Below are 20,772 nucleotides of genomic sequence, written 5' to 3'. Positions count from 1 at the left end.
ACAATGATGTATTTATGATCAAAGATGAAATAATGGTCACAGTTCATCTGATGCTAGCCAAATCCAAATAAATAGGAAGTTTTAGACAATTTAAATATACTGTTCCCATTAACAAGGGTTCATGATTGTCTCCTCTTGTAAAATACGGGTGGCTGGGCGTCTCAGGCTGTGACTGAGTGCACTTATTTCTCTACTGGCCTGTGCTTTCTTCTTAGTTCGTTGAAAGCTCGTTTGAGGGAGTGATGGCTGCTTTTGGTGGCTGCCGGTGTGTTTCTGCCCTTGAGAACGATAGTGGCAGGGCTGGTAGGTTTTAAGGCAGCCTGGATACAGTGAAGTCTCGGAGGGAAAAGCACGCAGTAACTCACACCCACCACTCACCCATACAGCCTGCAAGTTCTTTAACCTTATAGGAGTCTTTCACTTGGGAGGGCTTATAGAAAGATGGCCTGTCAGCAAAAACCTATGGTGATCCCTCAGTGATTCCGCAGGAACAAGGGAGGAAATGCCAAATTCAGTCTCTATGGAAACTGTTTAAAAACTTATTTGAACATTGGCCTTTCATTTTCAACCGTGAGTGACAGAGAATCAGTTTTGGAGACTGGATGCAATCCATAAGTGTGCTGTGTGCGGGTAAAAGAATAGAAAAGACAGCATCAGCGTTTGTGTGAACTCTGTCATCGTAATTCATCATAATCCAATTGTAGGTAACGTAATGGAATATTGGATACTAGGTGTCAGAGTTTCCTTTAGCTCCCCTTCCACAGTCCTCTGTGGCAAGGACGCAAGCACACTGTGTCATGTAGACTTAGTTCAATTGAGCGTTGCTTCAGCATCTCCCTTTGATTGAAAACAAAAGGTTGCCAGCGCGGTATCAATGAACTGTGAAGTGATCTGAGTGTTACCAGCAGGGAAATGAAATGAGCCTCTGGGAAGAAGATTGGCACAAGTGAAAGTTTCTGTATAAAGGGCTTCATATGGCTCCAGCTGGGTGGTATTACTTCTTATCCAATTAAGATTTTTTTTCTCCCTGAATTTGGGAGCATTTTGATCTTGTTTGTTCCCAAAATGATCAAAACTGAAAGTGAAGAAAAAGTGGAAAACATATCAAAGTTAAGTTCAGCTAGAAGGGTTGGGATTTGAGGGTACTTATTTAGGAATGGTGTAAGGTGCATTGCCCTCCATACAAACACACACACACACACACACACACACCCTATACTGCATGTAACCTACGTGTGTGCATATACACACGCCAAGAATCTCAGCACTTCTAAGCCAATCTTACTGAGAGGAAGGAAAGTAAGTGTTCTGTCTCTCACGTCAACTGGGGAGGATTTCTTTTTCTTTTTCTTTTTCTCCTTTGCTTTTGAAACTATCCTACATAGTTGTCTTTTAAAATATCCACTTAATCCTTCATAACTTTGTCATGATCAGAGTCATATTTGATTTACATGCGTATGGAATAGTTTAACAGTGAAATTCATAAAAATGCATCAGAGTTAGGAACCACGTTAGCAAAGCAGAGTATAACCTAGGATGAGCTACAGATTAAGAGGGTTAAACTCGCTTTGACAGAGAATAGCATTAAAGATGCCCCAGTCTTATCTTGTCTTCTGAAGCAGACTGAGATGCTCCTTACGTGAGATCAAGTAGATAGTCTCAGTGTCGAAGACATACTGTCTGTTAACATACCTCTGAAATCTCTTGAGAGCCATGTATGAGTTATAAAATAGGCTCTGTACCTGAAAGGTTGGAAAATTATATTTTAATATTTGTAGAGTTACACAGCTTTTAACTTGTATGAAGCCCTGTCATCGTCGTCTCACTTGGCTCTCCAGTGACTGGTCCTCTTAAGCCGAGCGCTCATGTTCACTGTTCCTGTTTCTCAGATGAGGAGACTCTGCATAGAACAGTGTCGTAAGAGTGCAGTACATCCATGGATAGTGTAGGAATTTTCTGAATCCTACTCTTGTGCCGTTTGCTTTATAGCCTTCTGTTAAAATTCATGCCTGCTCTGAATTTCAGTGAATCCATATGGAGGGCCCCAAAAGATTGAAGGAAAGGTAACCAGTTGCAAGCCTTATCCATGCACAGGGAGTGGCTCACTCAGGACTAGACATTGAAATCATCTGCGTAGCTTTACTTTTTTCCTTAGTCAACTTTTTTATCATGTAAAGAGCCATATTTACAGAGAATTTGAAAGGCTAGTATGACGAACAATTCCAACCATTTGTAATTTTTTAAACATTTTATCATGTGTGTTCTATCTATGTATAGACTTTTATTTTCTTTTGGTAACCATTTGAAAGTAAGTTGCAGATATCACACCACATTATCCTAAATACTTCAACGTGGAGGATGATATTTAGAAACCAAGCCAGGTAATAGATGTGCTTATCGCTACTGTGGTGACATTGCTTTTAGATTTTTTCGGTAAACAGAACTAAGAAACAGCAAAAAGGTATGTGTGTGTGTATATGTATAAATCATGGGTCCACATATTTTGAATCCAGTTTTAATATGTAGTTTTTAAACTTTTGTTTTATATTTTTATTTCTTTACCCCCTCCCCCAAAATACTGGCTTGAAATCCTATACTTGCATTATTCTACAGTATATAGTACCTACTTTCAGATTTATAATACCCACATTACTAATAACAGTAAAGCTACTGAGTGAAATTTAAGATTTCTTTGTAGGTCTGTCTTTAAATTATATCCCAGCCAGAGTACTGTATCAAAAATTTCTCACTTTAAATATTAAAATTTGTTCTTTCTGTGGTTATGCTGCCTATGTAAATATACTGTTAGGCTCATTTGTTGCAGTTGATTTGAAGTTATAAGACCTTATTTTTTTTTAATTATTTAAAGTATTTTACAATAATTACATAGCCTAAAGGCAAAGCTTGATAAAAGATAACCTCAGGAGAAGTCTTGCTTTTGTTCCTATCTCCCTCACCGCCACTACCACCCTCCTTCAGAATCTTTCAGATTCTTGCAAAAAATAAAAACAAAACCAAAACAAATATGTATACATTTTCTCATTTCCCCCTTATATCTGTCTCTACCTCCTTTTTTTCACATAATATATTTTGGAAACCACTCTATTAAGCAATAGAGATCATCCTTATTTCTTTACTATAACTATTGTGAGGACATATCTAAATGTACCGTCATTTATCCATGTGTAGCTTTTTGAAAGAACATACTGGAAATTCAGAGTAGGTAGTTCTTTGAGTTGTAGCTGTGTCTGTTTTTTAGAATATTCCTCAGGTGGTTCCATGCACATTCCCATTTGAGACCTGTTTTGCTCTCAAAACAACTTATGAAGTGGAGACAATATGACCCAATTTTAAAGATGAGCAGACTGGGTCTTAAAAAGATGAGTTGATCTTCAGGGGTTATTCTACTCCTTACCAGTAAAGTCACATTCCAAATCCGAGTCAGACTGACGCTTTAGCTTTCTCCACTCCATGATTGTGTTTCCACTTACATGATCCATGCGCTTGGTATAATGCCACTCAGTGTAGAAGAAATAATTTATAAAAGATGAACTCGTTGGGGCACCTGGGTGGCTCAGTTGGTTGAGCGTCTGACTCTTGATTTTGGCTCAGGTCATGATCTCAGGGTCATGAGATCAAGCCCTGTGTTGGACTCCACACTGGGTGTGGAGCCTGCTTAAGATTCTCTCTTTCCCTCTGTACCCACCCCCCCCAACTGTGCACTCTCTCTCTCTCAAAAAAAAAAAAATTCATTAAGCGTAGCCTATAAATACCACATAATTCTGTATAACAGAGAATTAGGCTTCCCTGCCACCACCGTTTGTAGAGTGTATGTGTTTTTAAATAGAAATGAATGGGCACAATCAGTTTTCTTATTAAAGAAGAGGAGTATTCTATTATAGCTGAGGTAGTAATGATAATGAATCAGTCTTTTCTTTTTGGAAAAAGTCATGTTGATAGAGGAGCCTCAGAATTGATTAATTACATACATGTTGGCCTTTCCAATTGTCTGATGATAGGAAGCCAATTTCACTCCTAACCAGAAGCCCTCAAGGTAAAAGGCACAGAGTATGGAACATTGGTCTTATTTTATCAGGGAAGGTTAATGTACAAAAATGCTGCTCAGGGGACAGTGGAGAAGGATTTATTTTCTCCTGGGTGAAGCTAGGCTATTAAGAAGTGGGCACTCCTTGAAATTTTGATAATAGTAATTGAAAAGCTATGAATAGAGCTTAATGTTTTTTTCTGAGCATATTTCACACTATAAAATATTTCCCAGAGCAGAGTAAGCCTTTTGAAAAATAGAAGGACTTGGAAAAGTTTTTATATTCATTCAACCAACATATTTTTAATGATTTATTTGTACCAGGTATTTACAAATTGCTAGACCGAGGAGGAATAAGTTCCTCTCAAAGAGCTAATAATATCATCATTAAATAGATCATGATTTCACAATGAAATAAAATAAGTTCAGTAGTACAGATATATACAGAAAGAATATCATGGAAGCCTGCAGAAGCAGCACAGAATGTGCAGTAGGCAGCAGGCAGGTCGTACTTACAGCTAGTAAGCTGCAGAGAGGAGATGTGCCCGGGTGTTCTGCCTGCATAGGTATTGCCCTGTACCCTAATTGCTACATTACTCTGTCCATGAGAAAAACAAATTGGGGCTGTTTGCAGTGATAGAAACCGAGACTGATAGGCCACAGCTACAACTCCGTATGCAGACCTTACATTCTGTTCATTGAACTTACCTCTTTTTTTTTTTTTAAAGATTTTATTTATTTATTCGACAGAGAGAGAGACAGCCAGCTAGAGAGGGAACACAAGCAGGTGGAGTGGGAGAGGAAGAAGCAGGCTCATAGCAGAGGAGCCTGACGCGGGGCTCAATCCCATAACGCTAGGATCACGCCCTGAGCCGAAGGCAGACGCTTAACTGCTGTGCCACCCAGGCGCCCCTGAGCTTACCTCTTAGACGCGAAGATTCCTGCCCTTATAAGCACCAATTCAGTGTGGCCCCATTCATAACATGATTTTAAATAGTGTTAAATATGGCTACAAGTTATTAGCAGCAACACTTAATACTGCATACCATCCAGTAGGCTGCCGTAAAGAATTTCATTTCTAAAACCAAATAGTGCATAATTCTTTAAATTTGTCTTATCTTTAACACACACTTCATTTAAAACAATTTTATGAACCAAACTCTAACTTACTACTTAGCATAAAATTGTTGATGTGCAACATTAAAAAAAATTAATGCTACAAATCTTGTCCTCTCTTCCTTTTATCTACAATGCTTTTTATATGAAAAATTGCATTTATGTCTAAAATAGAAGTTCATTACAACAAGGCTCTTTTGGAGAGGAGTTATACTCAAAGAGAGGAAACATTCAGAATCATTATAAAGGAAACTGGAAGGAGATTGTATATCATAGTTAATTATAGAATAGATATTTAATGAGCAAATGTATGAAGAAGCCATGTTTATTATCCTCTGCTTTGTTAGGTCTGAACATTTTAAGTTACCAAGCATACATGCAGGCGTCGTGTAGGGCTTCTGGCTCTGTGTGGAAGGCTTGAATCACTGGCGTTTACTGACTGTGGCTCCTGGAGACTGAGTCTCAGTTTTTCCTTGTGCACCCGGAATGATAATGTGTGTGCTTTTCATGAAAATTAAAATGTTTAAGGCCGTGTATATGAAAGCTTGTTTTGTTTTCTTGTTTGGTTTCTTTCCTTAGGACTTCAATTGGAAAGGGCTGAATTAATCATCAGTTATTGGCACAGTGTCATCATTGGTCATTGTGTTTCACTATTTGATTAGGATTTGTTGATTCAAACGCTATTCCCCCCTAGGATTCCTTTTTCATTGCCTAAGAAACCATCCTAGTATAAGTCATCTTTTTGTTTGTATGTCCTTGCAAATCGTGTGTTGTTTTCATGGCCCCTAAAAAATATTTTTGTATGTATCTCTAAAAGAAAGGGATTCCTAAAAACCGTAATGTAGTCCCATTTTTGCACCCCAAAAAAAGTTAAAAATAATTAATGTGATGAAATAAAGTGCTTACCTCCATTTCCTGCATTGTTTTAAGATGTTTTCATGGTGGGTCGTACGATCAGGAACCCAGACAAGGCCTGTGTATTGCGCGAGGGTGGTGTTTATGTTGTCTTTCAACAGTAGGTCCCCTTGCCTGACTCCGCCTCCACTTCTCTTTTTTCCTCCTTCCTCTTTTTATTCCCCTCACTCCTCAACATTTTCCTTGAAGAGACTTTGTCATTTGTTCTATGGAATTTTCAGTCTGGGCTCATTGCATGGCATGGTATCATTACTTTCTATTTTCCTTTGAATTTTCATAATTTTTAGTTAATTCTACAGCTGTGATCAGACCATTAAAAAAATTGGGAGGAGGTTTCTGAAATGGGTGATATTACATCACAACATTTGGATGTTCTTTATTGTGATGTCATAGCCATTGATGGTGATCACGTGCCTCCACGACCTTATTAACAGTTGCTCAATGCTGGTATTAAACTCTTCTGCCACTGTGACTTCATTGATTGCCTGAAATAGCTCTCGAAAGAGAAGCTTCCCTCAGACCAGCAACTGGGTTATCCTGTGGAATAGTCTGTAAAGGAAGGCAAGCTATACACTTTAATTCTTTTTACTTTTATTTACTATTTTTCAGAATAATGAGTTGATTCCCTAACATTCTTTTTTTTTTTAATTGCTTTATGCAATGCAGCGAAGAGGGAGCAAAAGCTCACAGACCCTCTACACAGTTTCATAAGACACATTGCAGAGAAAAAGGGACTTAGAAGTGTCAGCAGTATCCTAGGGTCTTGGTGGATGCATTCCTGGGGGAGGTGGACCGGACCACTAATTTCTGGTGGAGGAGGTCTCATTCTTAGTGGAGACATGCCTATCGGTGCCCCTCGAGCAGGGGGAAGCCCAGCTGGTAGGCCCACGGGTGGTCTCATACCACGTTGTGGGGGGAGCCTGGAGGTGGTGTTGCTCGGCGCACAGGAGTGGGTGGGGTCCCCCGTCCTGGTGGGTATTGAGTTGGGGCTCCAGCACTGCTGGCAGGAGCAGCAATTGCAGCAGCTGCTACAGTGCCTCTTCCCTGCGGAGTCCTTCATTTCCTATTGGGATGGCCCCCCACCCCTCGCACAGGGCCTCCTAATCCCGTGGCAGCCTGGGGAATGGGAGCAGCAGCTGGCACTCCTCTGCCAGCTGCCCGGCCAAGCCCAGCATCTCCTGCAGCGGCAGCAAGCGGTGTCTGAGCGGTGCTGGTATCTTCAGGGGGTGGTCCTTCCACAGTCACGGAAACCAGGTTTTCCCCAGGTAGCAGCACCAGACCCAAATCCCACTTTTCTTCACACTCTGGCGGCTTCACAATCTTTGGCTTGGTCTTCCTGAATTCATCACGGTCACAACGTATTAGGTTCATGTTCTTGTTAAAAACCTTAACGGTGCCAGTGAAGATGTGGCCATCTTGCAAGATACAGCTCATTCTACGGTCGCTGTGCTTGCAGCATCTCGCTGCTTTTTCCCACGGTCATGGTTGCTGTTCCACCAAATCCAGTGTCTGCAGTAGGGTTTCATGAGCCTTAAGAGCTAAGGGAAAGCTCCAGATAAAGGTCTGATGAAGGTTCTCCCACAAACAATGCAGGCTTGGGGTAGAAGCTTCCAACAGTAGATGGAGCTCAGGTTTTCACTTGGAAATCAGCTACCTGGATGTTCCAATCCTGCGTTCAGCACCTCTTCGTGCCTCAGCTAAGAATGCCTGTCTCGGTTCCTACTGGAAACCCGCCACAGTTACTTGCTGCTGCTGACATCGCACTGGGTACAGCTGACACTCTTGGTGGCTCGGCAAGGCTGTCCTACATTTGACGTGGGCTTCCACCTGCCGTGTGTGCTGCTTGGTAGTCCGCCTCAGGTGTGTCCATTGCAGTGCTGGCCGCACCTCAGAACAGACTGCCAGGCATCTCCGGCAGTCACCCCACTTTGCCAGTTCCATAACACTCTTCAACTCCAGTCAGCTAGCCTTCGTTGAGGATTTAAGCATATTTGATAGGTGCAATCAGTCCATTCTCATTATTATCCTTATTGCTACTCAAAGTGCCCCCATCTTTGGCCAGGGGGGAGCATACTCAATTTGGCTCCCAAATGAATCCTTTTGACACAAACCCACTAGTCTTTGATAACTTTCTTGCTTCCTATTTCTATAGTATGTTCCCAGCTCATCTTGCCCATTCCCTGGCTGAGTTTTGGAATTTCTCCAAAAGGGCCCTTTTAATAAGAAATAATAGAGACCATAATCGGGGCATTAACGGGAATGCTTATAGCTACTAAGTTGATTCACTTCAGAAAGCTAAGATTTTTTTTTTCACAGTTAACATGAGTTCATACTTCCTTCTCAGACTCAGTACTACAGGGAAGTACTCTTTTGATGAACAGAGTTTTAAAATTCTGATGAAGTCCACTTTATCCATCCTTTATGTTATGGATCCTGCTTTTGGTGTTTTATCTAAGAAATCTTATCTAGCCTAAGGTTACAAGAGCTTCCTTTTATGTTTTCTCTTAGAAGTTTTATAGTTTTAGGTTTTAGATTAGACCTGTGATCTACTTTGATTTATTTTTTGTATACCGTGTGAGGTATAGATCGCCATTCCATCATTTGCATGTGGGTGTCCAGTTGTTTCAGCACCATTTGTCATAAAGGTATTCTGTCCCCACTGTATTGCTTTTGCAGCTTTGTCAAAAATCAGTTATCAGTTACATGTGGATCCGTTTCTAGCCTCTCTTACATACTGCACTGACGTGTTAGTGTTAGTGTGTCCAGAAGCCAGGACTACAGTGATGGGATCCAGCGCAATGAATAGTTTTTTTCATGTGTCTTTTTGTATTTTTGCTGGTGTATCTTTCGGATAGATCCGTAGAATTGTGATCACTGGCTCAAAGCATCTGAATGAAGCCTATTTCAAGTGCTGCACCAGAAGGGGTGTACGATACAGTGGTAAAAGGACCCATTTCCTCTCACCCTTACCTATCTAATAGGTGGGGCATAATATTCCAGAATAGTTTTGATCTGCATTTCTCTTGTTATCAATAGGATTGAACATATTTTTATATTTTTAAAAACTGTTCACATTCTTTTTCTCTGGACATTCCATCTTTTCTATAAAATTGTTGGCCTGATTTGCTTTTGTTATTGTTAGACCCTCTTTACATGTTAGTAGTATTGCCCCTTTGTCTATAACGTAAGTTACAAATACTCTTCTGTTTTTCTTATTTCTGATTTTATTGGGGGGGTGTATGTGTGTGTATGCATTTTACAAAATTTTTTACTTTTTCCTTATTATGTTTGTATAACTGTATCTTTTTATACAATTGTATATAATTTGTATGTGATTATACTTGTATATTTTTAGTAAGAGTCTTACTTTTAATAATAGTTTTGGACTGGGGCTCCTGGGTGGCTCAGTCAGTTAAGCATCTGCTTTGGCTCAGGTCATGATCCCAAGGTCCTGGGATGGAGCCCAGCGTCGTTGGGCTCCCCACTCAGTGGAGAGTCTCTTTCTCCCACTCTCTCCCTCTGCCACTTCTCCCCACTCATGCATGTGCACTCTCCCTCTCTCAAAGAAATAAACATATAAAATCTTAAGAAAAAATAGTTTTAGACTTACAGATTAGATTGAGCAGACAGTACAAAGAGTTCCCATGTATATCCCTTTGTCCCCCATACATAGTTCTCCATATTATTACTAATTTATTATATGGTGGATTTGTACTTAATATTGATTTATTATTATTAACTAAAATCCACAGCTTGTTCATGGGTCCTTACCTTTTAACTTAATGTCCTTTTTGTATTCCAGGATCACTTTGAGGATCCCATCTTATATTTAGATATTATGTCTCCTTAAGTTTCTCTTAATTGTGGCATTTTTTTCAGACTTTTCTTGTTTTTGTTGACCTTGACAGTTTTGAGGAGTACTGTCAGACATATATTGTAGGACGGCTCTCTGTTAGAATTTGTCTAATGTTTTTCTCGTGCTTAGACTTGGTTTGTGTGTTTTAGAGAGGAAGACATGCAGTTACAGTACCATTTTTATCATGTTCTATCAGAGGTACACATGGTCGATATGACCGATGACTGTTTTTCTTAACCTTGGTCACCTGGCTAAAAGTAGTGTGTGTCAGCTTTTCCCACTGTACAGTTGCCCTGAGCCCCCCACCCCCACCCCTTCCATATGTCCTCTGAAAGGAAGTCAATATGTGCAGCCCCATGTTATTCTGCCACTCCATTAGGGTAGTTACATAATTTATTTGGAATTATTCTGCATGGAGATTTCTCTCTTTTTGCCCATTTAAAAATGTATTCAGTTATTTATTTTTCTCAGATTAGATTCATGAATACTTATTTTATATTTTGGTTTGTATTCTAATACTTATTTGGTTACTCCAATTGTTTCAGTTTTGGCCTCCGGGAACTCTTTCACTTGGGTCCTACACCCCTTTGACATAGCCCCATAAATTGTGTGTGTTTGTGTGTGTGTGTGTGTGTGTGTCCGTCTGTCCATCCCATACTTGCATTAGTAATGTTTTCTTCCTACCACAAGACATTCTAGGCTCATCCTGCGTATTTCCTGCCCTAGTCTTAGAACCACCCAGTGCTCTTTAGAGTTCAGTTTCCTTTTGTTAGATAATGGCATTAGAAACCAAGTTCTGGATGCTAGGTGTGCTTATTGCTACTGGGTGTCATTTTTATAGGCCCTCTCAGCAAAGAAATATAGGTGTGTATACTAACCTGTGTATAACCCATATTTATACATATTTCTATATGCATCCATATTAAGTTAAATGTGAGTTTTTATTATGTTTCCAACTTGAATCTATTACTGTAGGGATCATTCTAGCTTATTCCCCTTGCTTGCCTATGATCTCCCACTCCATCAGTGAGAAACCTGGATCTCACCCTTCACCATTTATTTAATTATTGAATTTCAGTATACATGGACAGCAGTATTAGAATTGCTAATACTTGTACCCCTGTAGGAAACTTTATCAACTAGAGTGCAGTACTTACACGTAGTGCCTTTGTCTATACTTTGATATACTGTTCGTTTCCAAAGCTACTTGGTTCAGCACCTTTTTTCCTACTCCCTTCATTGAGGTAGTTCCTTATATTTGTAGCGCAGTTAGTTTCTCCTGTCACAATCTGCATTTTCCCCCAAGATCCCCTGAACCTCCTAAATGGTTCTTTAAATTTGCTTACAGGAAAGTTTGTTCTTTATATTCTTGGTAAAGTTCTGTAGGTTTTCACAAACCCATACTGTCATGCATCCACCATTACAGTATCATGGATTATTGGTTCACCATCCTAACAGTCCCCTGGGCTTCCCCTTTTCGCTGACCCCCACCTTCCCCCACACCCTTGGGAACCACTCATTTTTTACTGTTGCTATAGTTTTGCCTTTTCCCAAATGTCATATAATTGGAACTTGGATGGTGTGTGGTTTTTCAGACTGCATGTTTTGCTCAGCAGTGTGCATTTCCTCCATGTCTTTTCTGATTACCTTTTTACTCGGCATATTTTTAAGGTCTGTGTTGCCATATATACATCTGTTCTTTTGAAATTTTTCATAGCACTATATGTTGGACATCTGATATATTTGCCCAGCCACTCTGAATACTGGACACTAAATTGCTTCCAAAACCTTGCACCCCCCCCCACTTCACCATCACAAATAATGTTGCATTGAGCCCTCTCATGTATATGCCTTTGTGGACCTGTGTGAGCTTTTCTTTGATGCATACATAGCTAGAAAAGGAATTGCTAGATCATAGGACATAGGTTTACTTTATTTAACTAGTTTGAGATTGCCCTCTAGAATGCCTTTATCAAGCCAGCAGTATGTGAGGGTTTTTTATTTTTCTTGTGTTTTAAAAATTATCACCATATCCTCACCAATGCTTCACACTGATAGCTTCCTGTGTTCATTTGTATTTTTGAAATGACTAATGAGTCTGAGCATCTCATCATATGCTTGTTAGTGTTTTTTTTTTATGTTAGAAGTGTTTGTATATTTTTGTTTTGGGGGGCTTTGGGGGGTTTTGTTTTAGTTTAATTCCAGTGTAGTTAGCATACAGTGTTATATGAGTTTCAGGTGTACAGTTTAGTGAGTCATCACCCAGTGCCCATCAGGGCAAGCATACTCCTTAAGCCTGCTTGTTAGTGTTAACTCATTTTTTCTGTTGGGGTTTCTGTCGGCTTTTTATCACTGTGTTTCTTATGTATTTTAAAGATGAATCCTCTGTCAGTTTTGAACATTAAACAGTGTCTCTTCTCATTACATCATCTGTTAGCTTTGTTCATGATGCCCTTTGTTGAACAGAATAAGCAGCTTAGTCTTGGGCTTGGTGGATGGTGGTACCATTTACTGACATGCTGAAACTGTGGCAGGCAGACCGTGGGTAGGAACCAAGTCTCACTGGGCTGTGTTAAGTCAGAGATGCCCACTGAGCCTTCCAATAGGAATCTTGAGTAGGCAGCTGAATTTCTGAGTCTGGCGCGAATGTCAGATTTTATTAGTCTTAATATTTTATATTGTTTTTTGAAATTCCTTGAAGATTTTCTCTTATTTTCATTTATTTTTTAAATCCTGAGCTCTGTTCAAAGTTTTGGAGAAAATTTTTATTTAAGAAATTGGATTTGAAAGTACTTTTATTTGTATCATAGTAGTAATTTTTTGCTACGTATGTCATTTTGAATGTAATTTCATTTTTTTCTAATCCCAAATACTTAATCTGTGTAGCATTGAGGTATAATAGTTCTAACCCTACTCGCCCTCCGCCCCTCTCACTCTCCTGGCTGGTTTCAAGGGCTCTCTGGATGTATTTCATAGAACATTTAGTATTCACTGTATAAATGATTTTTCCTCCATTTCACATTGAAATTGTAAGAAATAACTCAAGGTGACTCTCATCTTTAAATTGAAGATGAAAATAGTTTTGAAGCAAATCTGTAATATGTTCATGGGATTTAGTTATCAAGTATTGAATATTATAGTTTCAGGGCCATCTTCCATGAGAAAAAACATGCCCGTGGGTATGCAGATGTGTATCTTTTTAAACATGGAAACAGTTTTTCCTCAGGATTATTATTTTTAAAAATAAAACCGTAATTATTAAACGCTTTTTTGGATAGAAACAAGACACTTTACAGTTCTTGTCAGAAGTTTTATCTTTGGCAACTTCTGAGCTTGCAAATGACAGAAAAAATATTTGAGTCAATAATGCTAATGTACTTTTCTTTTCTCTTGAAGGCTCACTCACAATGGCTATTAATTCTATATTCCTCCGGATTGTAATTTTTTACAAGATTTATTTTTTATTTTCATCAAGTAAAAGTTATTCCTCTTATACACAATTGTATATCTGTCTTTTATCTTTTTATAAACCATAACCAATTCATTATCACATATACATGTATTTTAAGTAAAACTAATCCTTTTGGTTGCTGCAAATAATACGAAAAATCTAATTAGGGTATACAGTTATTAACATAAATCGATGGTTTACAGCTTAAGATACATTCACAGTTTACTTTTTACTATTTGGGAAGAAACTATATTATCTTAGCTATATAAGTTTATAGAGATGACATTTCTTTCAACAGGGGATGTGTGACCATCCTTGAGAAGCCAAAACAAAGAAAATCTTTCTTTTAGGTACAAAAAAAAGAAAAAAGCCTATATTGCTGAGCTGAGCACTCATAAAAATGACTGGTGGTACTTTCAGACATCATTCATCAGACTTACGTTTTAGAGAGAAAAAAAAATCTCATTATCCACTCCATATTCATTTAAGTTTTAAGTGCTTAGAAGACTTGTCATAACCTAGACTTAAGGTCTGAAATGGTAAATCTTGACACATCTCCACTCCAGCAGCTCCTCCGGGCACCACTAGAGCTCTGAGCGCCCCCGCCTGCAGGAACTTTCCATTCTGTTCTGCCCGGGTTCTCGCATGCCGTTTCCCATCACTCTGCACTTTGTAACATTATTAGCTTCTGCATCTTCCCTTATTTTAAAACCAGTGAATCTAAAAGTTTCCCATTCGATGAGAAATACCAGAAGAATAGGCTGGGCGTGTTGCACTTGCATCAACACCCTTGGTCACAATGGGCAAGTGAGGAGTACTTCATTACATTCAGACGGGCCTAAGGAACCTGCTCTCTATGAGGCCATAAAACTTTATATTGGCCTTAATTTTGTGCTCTTTCTGTGCAGCCTGGAGCGCTTTCCTTCTGCCACACCATGCTGTTTTCTCATATAACAGGATTACTCTAATTTTTTTAATTGATTCTATTTTAGTATATAAGTTTGGGCTGGGAGAAAAAGGACTGGGAATATTATTTATTCATTAGTATCTGAGAAGTGGCAGGTTAAAATGGGCTACTTAGGTTTAAAAGCAATATGCGTCATATATATCGTTCTTTCACTTGCAAAAGTGTGTAATTTATGCTAACATTTAGATGCTAACTTTCCTCATTTGAAGAAGTGGTATCTATCTTTCCTTTCAGAATGCATTTTTTCATAAGTTATTTAAAGAATAGAATGAGGTCATTTATTAATGCTCGAAGCTACTAAGGCATCAACCTTCGGCTCTCAGAGGGGGACATAAATAGAAACAATTTTAATGGGGGAAAAAAATGGCCTGGTTTTAAAAGCTTTCTTTTTATGCTATCTAATGTTACATTCTCTTTCAAGGAAATGACAGAAGGTTGGGTAAGGCAGTTCCTATAGGATGAGTCCTAATTTATCTCTACTGTATACATAGGGCAGCCTAGTTCCTGTCACTTCAGTGACCAGGGTTTCTAAAAATTGAACAATTCACTTTTTAAGTGAGTAATATATTTACACATTCATTAAGGATTTAAAATGACCACAAAATTACATTTCCCCAATAACCTCTTATGCCAGCTGTGGTGTCCATCTTGGAGTTGGAAGATGAGGCTTCATATTTTGGCTGCTATTTGATACTGTGTCCAAACCAAGCAGCACGATGAATTGTGGAATTCAGGGAGGTGCTAGGATGTAAAATAGAGCAGCGCAATTAGGGCATTTTTAAGATAATGATTTGGTCATATTGGTTTTCCTTTCATGTTAATAGCCTCTATTGGCTATTACTTACGTGGTCTGTGTTTTCACAGCAGCCTGGAGATCCTAAGAAAGTGATGTCACACTGCTGTGTAGACTGGCCTTAAAATGGGGATTGTGGCTGGAAAGGGGTGGTATAGACAGAGGTGAAATTAATGTGTTTCATATAAAAGCAGTACATGGAAATAGTAACGTTTCTTCTGTCTCTTGTTGTCCCTGTTGGCTTATCTAATAAAATTGAATAATAATTAAGGATGAACAACAGAGCCCCTGTCCTGGGCTGAACAGGCACGTCGTTCACACATTAAACCTACCTCATCCGTTTTGTTTGTTTGTTTGCCATGACAAAATAATGACCACGACGTGGCTGAGATTTATTGAAACCTGTTCTAAATGTTTCCTGTGTACTGTTGACTTAACCCCTGCAATACCTTTGTGATATTAGATAGTATCTCCTCAATTTTGCAGATGAGGGAATTGAAGTATAAAGAGATGAATTCAGTTGTCCCAAGTGACACAGCCAATAAGTGCATCTGACCCAGATGGTCAGGCCTGAGCCTGTGCCGATTCTCACCGCGGTGCAACTACTCTTGGCTCTGTTGCTGCCGACACGATGGTAAATATAAGCTAAAACACAGTGACTGACCAGAATGCCAGCGTACTCATAAAACAGTCATCTGGATGGCTATTAATAGAACTATATTAACTTTTATTAAGATAAACAACTAAATGAGAAAGCGTCATTGAATTATTGTCACAGACAAGTAAAGATAATTCATTAATTGAAAAACATGCGTGCCGATTAAAGATCCTGAGTTTTCAACTATTTTTCACGTGGGATTGTTTGCAGCCCTTTACGAGGTGCATCAGTATATCTCAGAGAAAATGCCCAACTACTGTGGCTGAGATGTTAAATGCCAAATATTAAAAACTAGTGTTTACTAATTAGTAGAATAAAGCCTTCCTATGACCTATTTCTTAATGTTCCCTGCAATAAAGAATTACTGACATTGTACAGAAAAAAAATTTTAAATATTTTGTCCTGACTTAAAAAAAAACTCTCTTTAATTTTACTTGTTTATTCCATATAGCTAGTTGCATCTACACATATCTATTTCACTTGCCATTGTGTCCTTGGCTTGTGTTTTAGTATGCCCAAACCCCACACAGCTTGCACATTTTGAGTTTGGAACAACAGTCATGAGAGCATTAATCATGATAAACAGTCACTAAGTCTGCGACAGTATTTAATTTGGATTTGGAGAATGAAAGAAGAGAGGATTTTAACATGCCTGTGACATTCAAGACCAGGAAAGATCTTTATTTTTTATAATCGCAAAGCCTGTTTTCTTACAGATGACTTTAGAAATTAAAACCTAAAAACATCCTTTGTGCGCTGGTTTTTCTAGGTGCCGGCACTCAACAATGAAAATGCTGTGCCTTTCTTGTCCAGGTCTAGAGGGAAAAAGTGCTATCAGTTATTTAGAATCTGATTTATGCCTGAAGAGAGTGGCTGCCACTCTCTGTGATTTCATGGAAGCCGGGTATCAAGGAGCAATTTTCGAAGAATTGAAAGCTGGTGCAGGGTTATGAATAAACTCGGAGAAGCTTTGACCTTCCCTGTCAAATGATAAGGCCATCAATATGTTGGTACTTCTGCTTTGTTGTGAGTACCTGCTGTTTTCCATCATTGTGGAGTTTCTAGGATACCATAAATTGGTACCAGCAAAACTAAAACAAATTTGTTTTATTGTATAAAAACAATTAGAAGAGTAGAAAACGTAAGGTAGAGAACACAGAAAGCAGCCTCTTGCGTGTTGCCCCTGAAGTCTGTGTGGCATTAGAGGATCCAGTTTTGGAAACTATAGTGTCCAGATCCAATTTAAAATAACTATTTGGGGGGCACCTGGGTGCCTCAGTCGGTTAAGCGTCTGCCTTAGGTTCAGGCCGTGATCCCAGAGTCCTGGGATCAAGCCCCGCATCAGACTCTCTGCTCAGCAGGGAGTCTGCTTCTCCCTCTGCACCCCACCCCCCAGCTCAGGCTTGCACTCTCTCTTTCTCTTTCTGTCTCTCTCTGAAATAAATAAAATAACTATTTGGTCACATTTCATCATTTATTTGAATGATATTAAATAAATGACTTTGGGATAGGTAGTGTAAGATAGTTAATGTACATAATTTTAATGCTTTTTTCCTTATAATGCCAAATTCATTATGAAATACGGCTCATTTTTGCTTTGTGGTCTTTTTAAATAATCACATATAGTACGGTGAGTTTGTATGTAATGTTGTTAAACAAAAATGTTCTGTTTTTATGACTGTATCTTAATTTCATTAAGATGAAATTTAATGATTGCTGGGGAGCCTTTTGTGCCTCTAACTTCGCTCTTCCCCTTCCCCATGTTGATAGCTTAAGAAAGAATAAAGATGAGGGAGATTCAGTTCCAATAACCCACAGAGAAGGGGACAAAAAAAAGCTGGTGGTTTTCCCTTGGAAATCACTTAACGTACCTCCACTTTTGTTTCCATACACTTTTCTGAACAAAATATATATATTTGTCTATTCTGTTTTATGGACATTAAAAGAAGTAGAGAGGGCACAGGAAATAGGAAGGAGAAAAGCAATGGGGATGTAAAGATAAAGCAGTGTAGACCCAGGCACCCAGAAAGAGACAGCAGGAGATGGAGAGTGCATTAGTCATCCATGGCCGTGTAACAAAGTGCCACAAACCTTCGTGGCTGAAAAGAACAGTAAACATTTATTATATCTCAGAGTTTCTTTTCAGGTCTAGAATCTGGGTTTTTCTGGGTGCTTTAAGCTTGGGGTTTCATGAAGTTCAGTTGCCTTGGGCATCAGTCCTAGGATTCCAAGGCAAGTCATTCATATATATGTGGCAAGTTGGTGCTAGCTGGTTGGGGAGGGGGCCAGCTTCATCCCTCTCTCCATGGGCCTCTACGGGGCTGTATGAATGTCCTCATGACTTGGTGACTGACACCCCCCAGAGGAAGTGATCTATAAAAGCAAGCAAGCAAGGGGCAGTTGTCAAATGTTTTATGACCTAGCCTAGAAGTCACACACCAGCACTTCTTCAGTACGCAGTTGATACACAAGCGTGTCGTATTCACTGTGGGGAATCACTACACAAAGACATAAATACCAGGATGCAGGGTTCGTTGGGTGCCATTTTGGAGACTTTGACTACCACAGAGCAATATGAAAAAGAGATACATGAACACACAGGCTTGTATGAATGGGAGAGGGTGAAAGATTAGGTGGCTCAGTTATGAGGATGATTGTTGTGCAACAAGCTTGATTTGCGACAGACGTGAAGACTGCCATGTTATCAGTTGTTTCTTACTGCAGACCCACTGCGTCACACTCATACACGCCACAGTGCCTTCATGACAATCATCATCTTTACACCACACAACTGTAAAGCCAAGCTGCATTAAAGCATGATATTTATCTAGAAATCTTACCGTAATTTTATCTCAGGACATCAAAAACCGTCCTCTGTTCCCTGCAAAGATCAGTACTTTGACCTTTCTCATATTGAAGACTCTTGCCTCATGTAAGAGGCACCAAAATACTGTAACAGTTAAGATTGTGATCTAACTTGAAAGGTATATTTATTACAACATTTTACCAACACATAATATATAATGGGGTATTTTTCAGGTTACTTTCAGAAGACAGAATTATCCTAACATTGTTGACACGAAAAATGAGAGGCAAGTAAATTGACTGTCTAAATTTGAAAGTATTGGGTTGTTTGGTTGCCCATTTTAATCCTTTAATAATAGTGAATGTTTATAGAGCATTCACTCTGTGGCAGGCACTATTCTAAGTACCTCACATATCAAGTCATTTAATCCTCAACAATCCTTTTGTTCTGGTTTTATAGATAAAGAAAATGAAATACAAACATGGTGAAGGGGATTCAGATCCATGAAGTCTTTCTTCAGCACCTGTGCCCTGAACCACAGTGCTGTGCATATGACAGGCTCCCTCAGGCTGGCTCAGAACCAGGATTCATTAATAATGACAGCATCGCTCTCAGAGCTACTGCATGGGCAAAACCTAAAGTCTAGCTAGACTTCTCAGGGCTTGAAGAGGGAAATGGAAAGCCTCCAGAAAGCTAGGAGTGTTTCCTTCAAGGGGTCAGTATGTTGGTAGGTAGGTCTGACTTGACTTTGTCAAAGGATCGCTTTAGCTGCTGAGCTGAGAATAGGCTCTATTGGGACAGGGGAGATCTTGTTATGGGGACTTGGATAGAGTGGTAGTAGAAGAAATTATGAGTAGTGAGAGGAATCTGGGTCTATTGACAATATAGAGCCAATAGAATTTCCTTATGGGTGTAAAAAAAGAAAAACTTTTTGCCAAAGCAGTTGGAAAGATGGAGTCCATATCATCTCAGATCAAGATAGGGTGGGTTTGGGGTAAAAGATCACAGTGCGTCCGATAGGCAGCTGCATGTTCGGGAGCAGAGTTAGAGACGTCTCAGAGATACTAATTTGGGCTTCACCAAGATCTAGATGGTTAAGCTCACAAAGCTTAGAGAAGAGGATCTAGCTGAGACTAGGAGACTGAGCCCTAGTACACCTTTAGCATCTGGAGAGAAGTGGAGGACACAGCAAAGGAAATTGTGGGTAAAGAGGGGAACCAAGTGTGTGGTGTTCTGCAAGCAAAAGAAAGATGGTATGTCAAGGAGGAGAGAGTAATGACCCATTGCGAATTCTACTAGAAGGGGAGGACTAATAATTGACCACTGGGTTTAATAGTTTGGAGATCATTGGTTATCTTGATGAAAGCCAATATGGCAAAGAGGTGTAAGCAAAAGTTTAACTGGAATGAATGCAAGAGAATTGGAGGTGAGGAACTGGAAATAGTGAATTAGTAAACAGTAAATCTAGAAGTTTTGATGTAAAGAACAACAAAGACCTAGGATAGTGAGGTGGTAGCTATCACATAAATTAGAGGTTGAGAGTAGTTATTATGGAAACAGCTGAGTTTAGTGCTCCCTTTCCAATACTTATATTCCTACTATGTTTCTAACAATGTACAAAGTTTTAAGGATACAAAAATGAATGAGACATGGCTTCTTTCCTTGAGGTGTTTACTTTCCAGTAAGGGAATTAGACGTAAAACAGTGCAGTGTGGAGCCTCAAGGATGTGCAGGAATCCGGGTTGTGGGTTCAGGGAGGGTCCTGGAGAAGGATGATAGAGGAGATGATGTCTGAGCTGAGTCTTGGAACTTGTACCATCTGAATATTAAACCAACTGCTTCCAGTTACTATTTTAGGATCTAAGGGAGAAACAAAATTGTCCTAATGGATCCAGACTAAAAGTAGTCAAATCTTTTTAAAAATACTTTTTGTGTGTTAATTTTCTAAATCTTAGCCCAGTCATTGATTTGCTTGCAGTGCTCTTTGTGAACTTCTGGAAAACTCAGTAGTGTATTTTGAAGATAGAATGTGTGCCCCATACGTTCTTATCAGCACCCTCCCTATATTCAGCCACTAACAAAGGACAAGTAAATGAACGAGGGCATGTAAGTAGAATGCGGCTTGTCGAAGATAGGTGGATGAAGTCAAGGAAGATAGCTGTTCC

At 39.3% G+C, this 20,772-nt stretch overlaps 2 protein-coding genes across 13 annotated transcripts in view; one reads left to right on the top strand and one right to left on the bottom strand.

The window, feature by feature from the left end:
* TPK1 (thiamin pyrophosphokinase 1) overlaps window positions 1–20,772 on the top strand; it is a 341,792-nt gene that overhangs the window by 225,531 nt on the left and 95,489 nt on the right. The gene's annotated exons all lie outside the window — the stretch shown is intronic.
* Window positions 6,832–7,559, bottom strand: LOC100463830 (small nuclear ribonucleoprotein-associated protein N). Its single transcript, XM_011228207.2, is given in 4 exon segments — window positions 6,832–6,876; window positions 6,879–6,994; window positions 6,997–7,525; window positions 7,527–7,559. Coding segments are annotated over 4 exon segments (723 nt in total).

This window comes from Ailuropoda melanoleuca, chromosome 1 (genome assembly GCF_002007445.2).
Source record: "Ailuropoda melanoleuca isolate Jingjing chromosome 1, ASM200744v2, whole genome shotgun sequence".
Classification (NCBI taxonomy): Eukaryota; Metazoa; Chordata; class Mammalia; order Carnivora; family Ursidae; genus Ailuropoda; species Ailuropoda melanoleuca.
The sequence above is the reverse complement of the archived record's forward strand: the minus strand, read 5'-3'. Positions and strand labels throughout refer to the sequence as shown.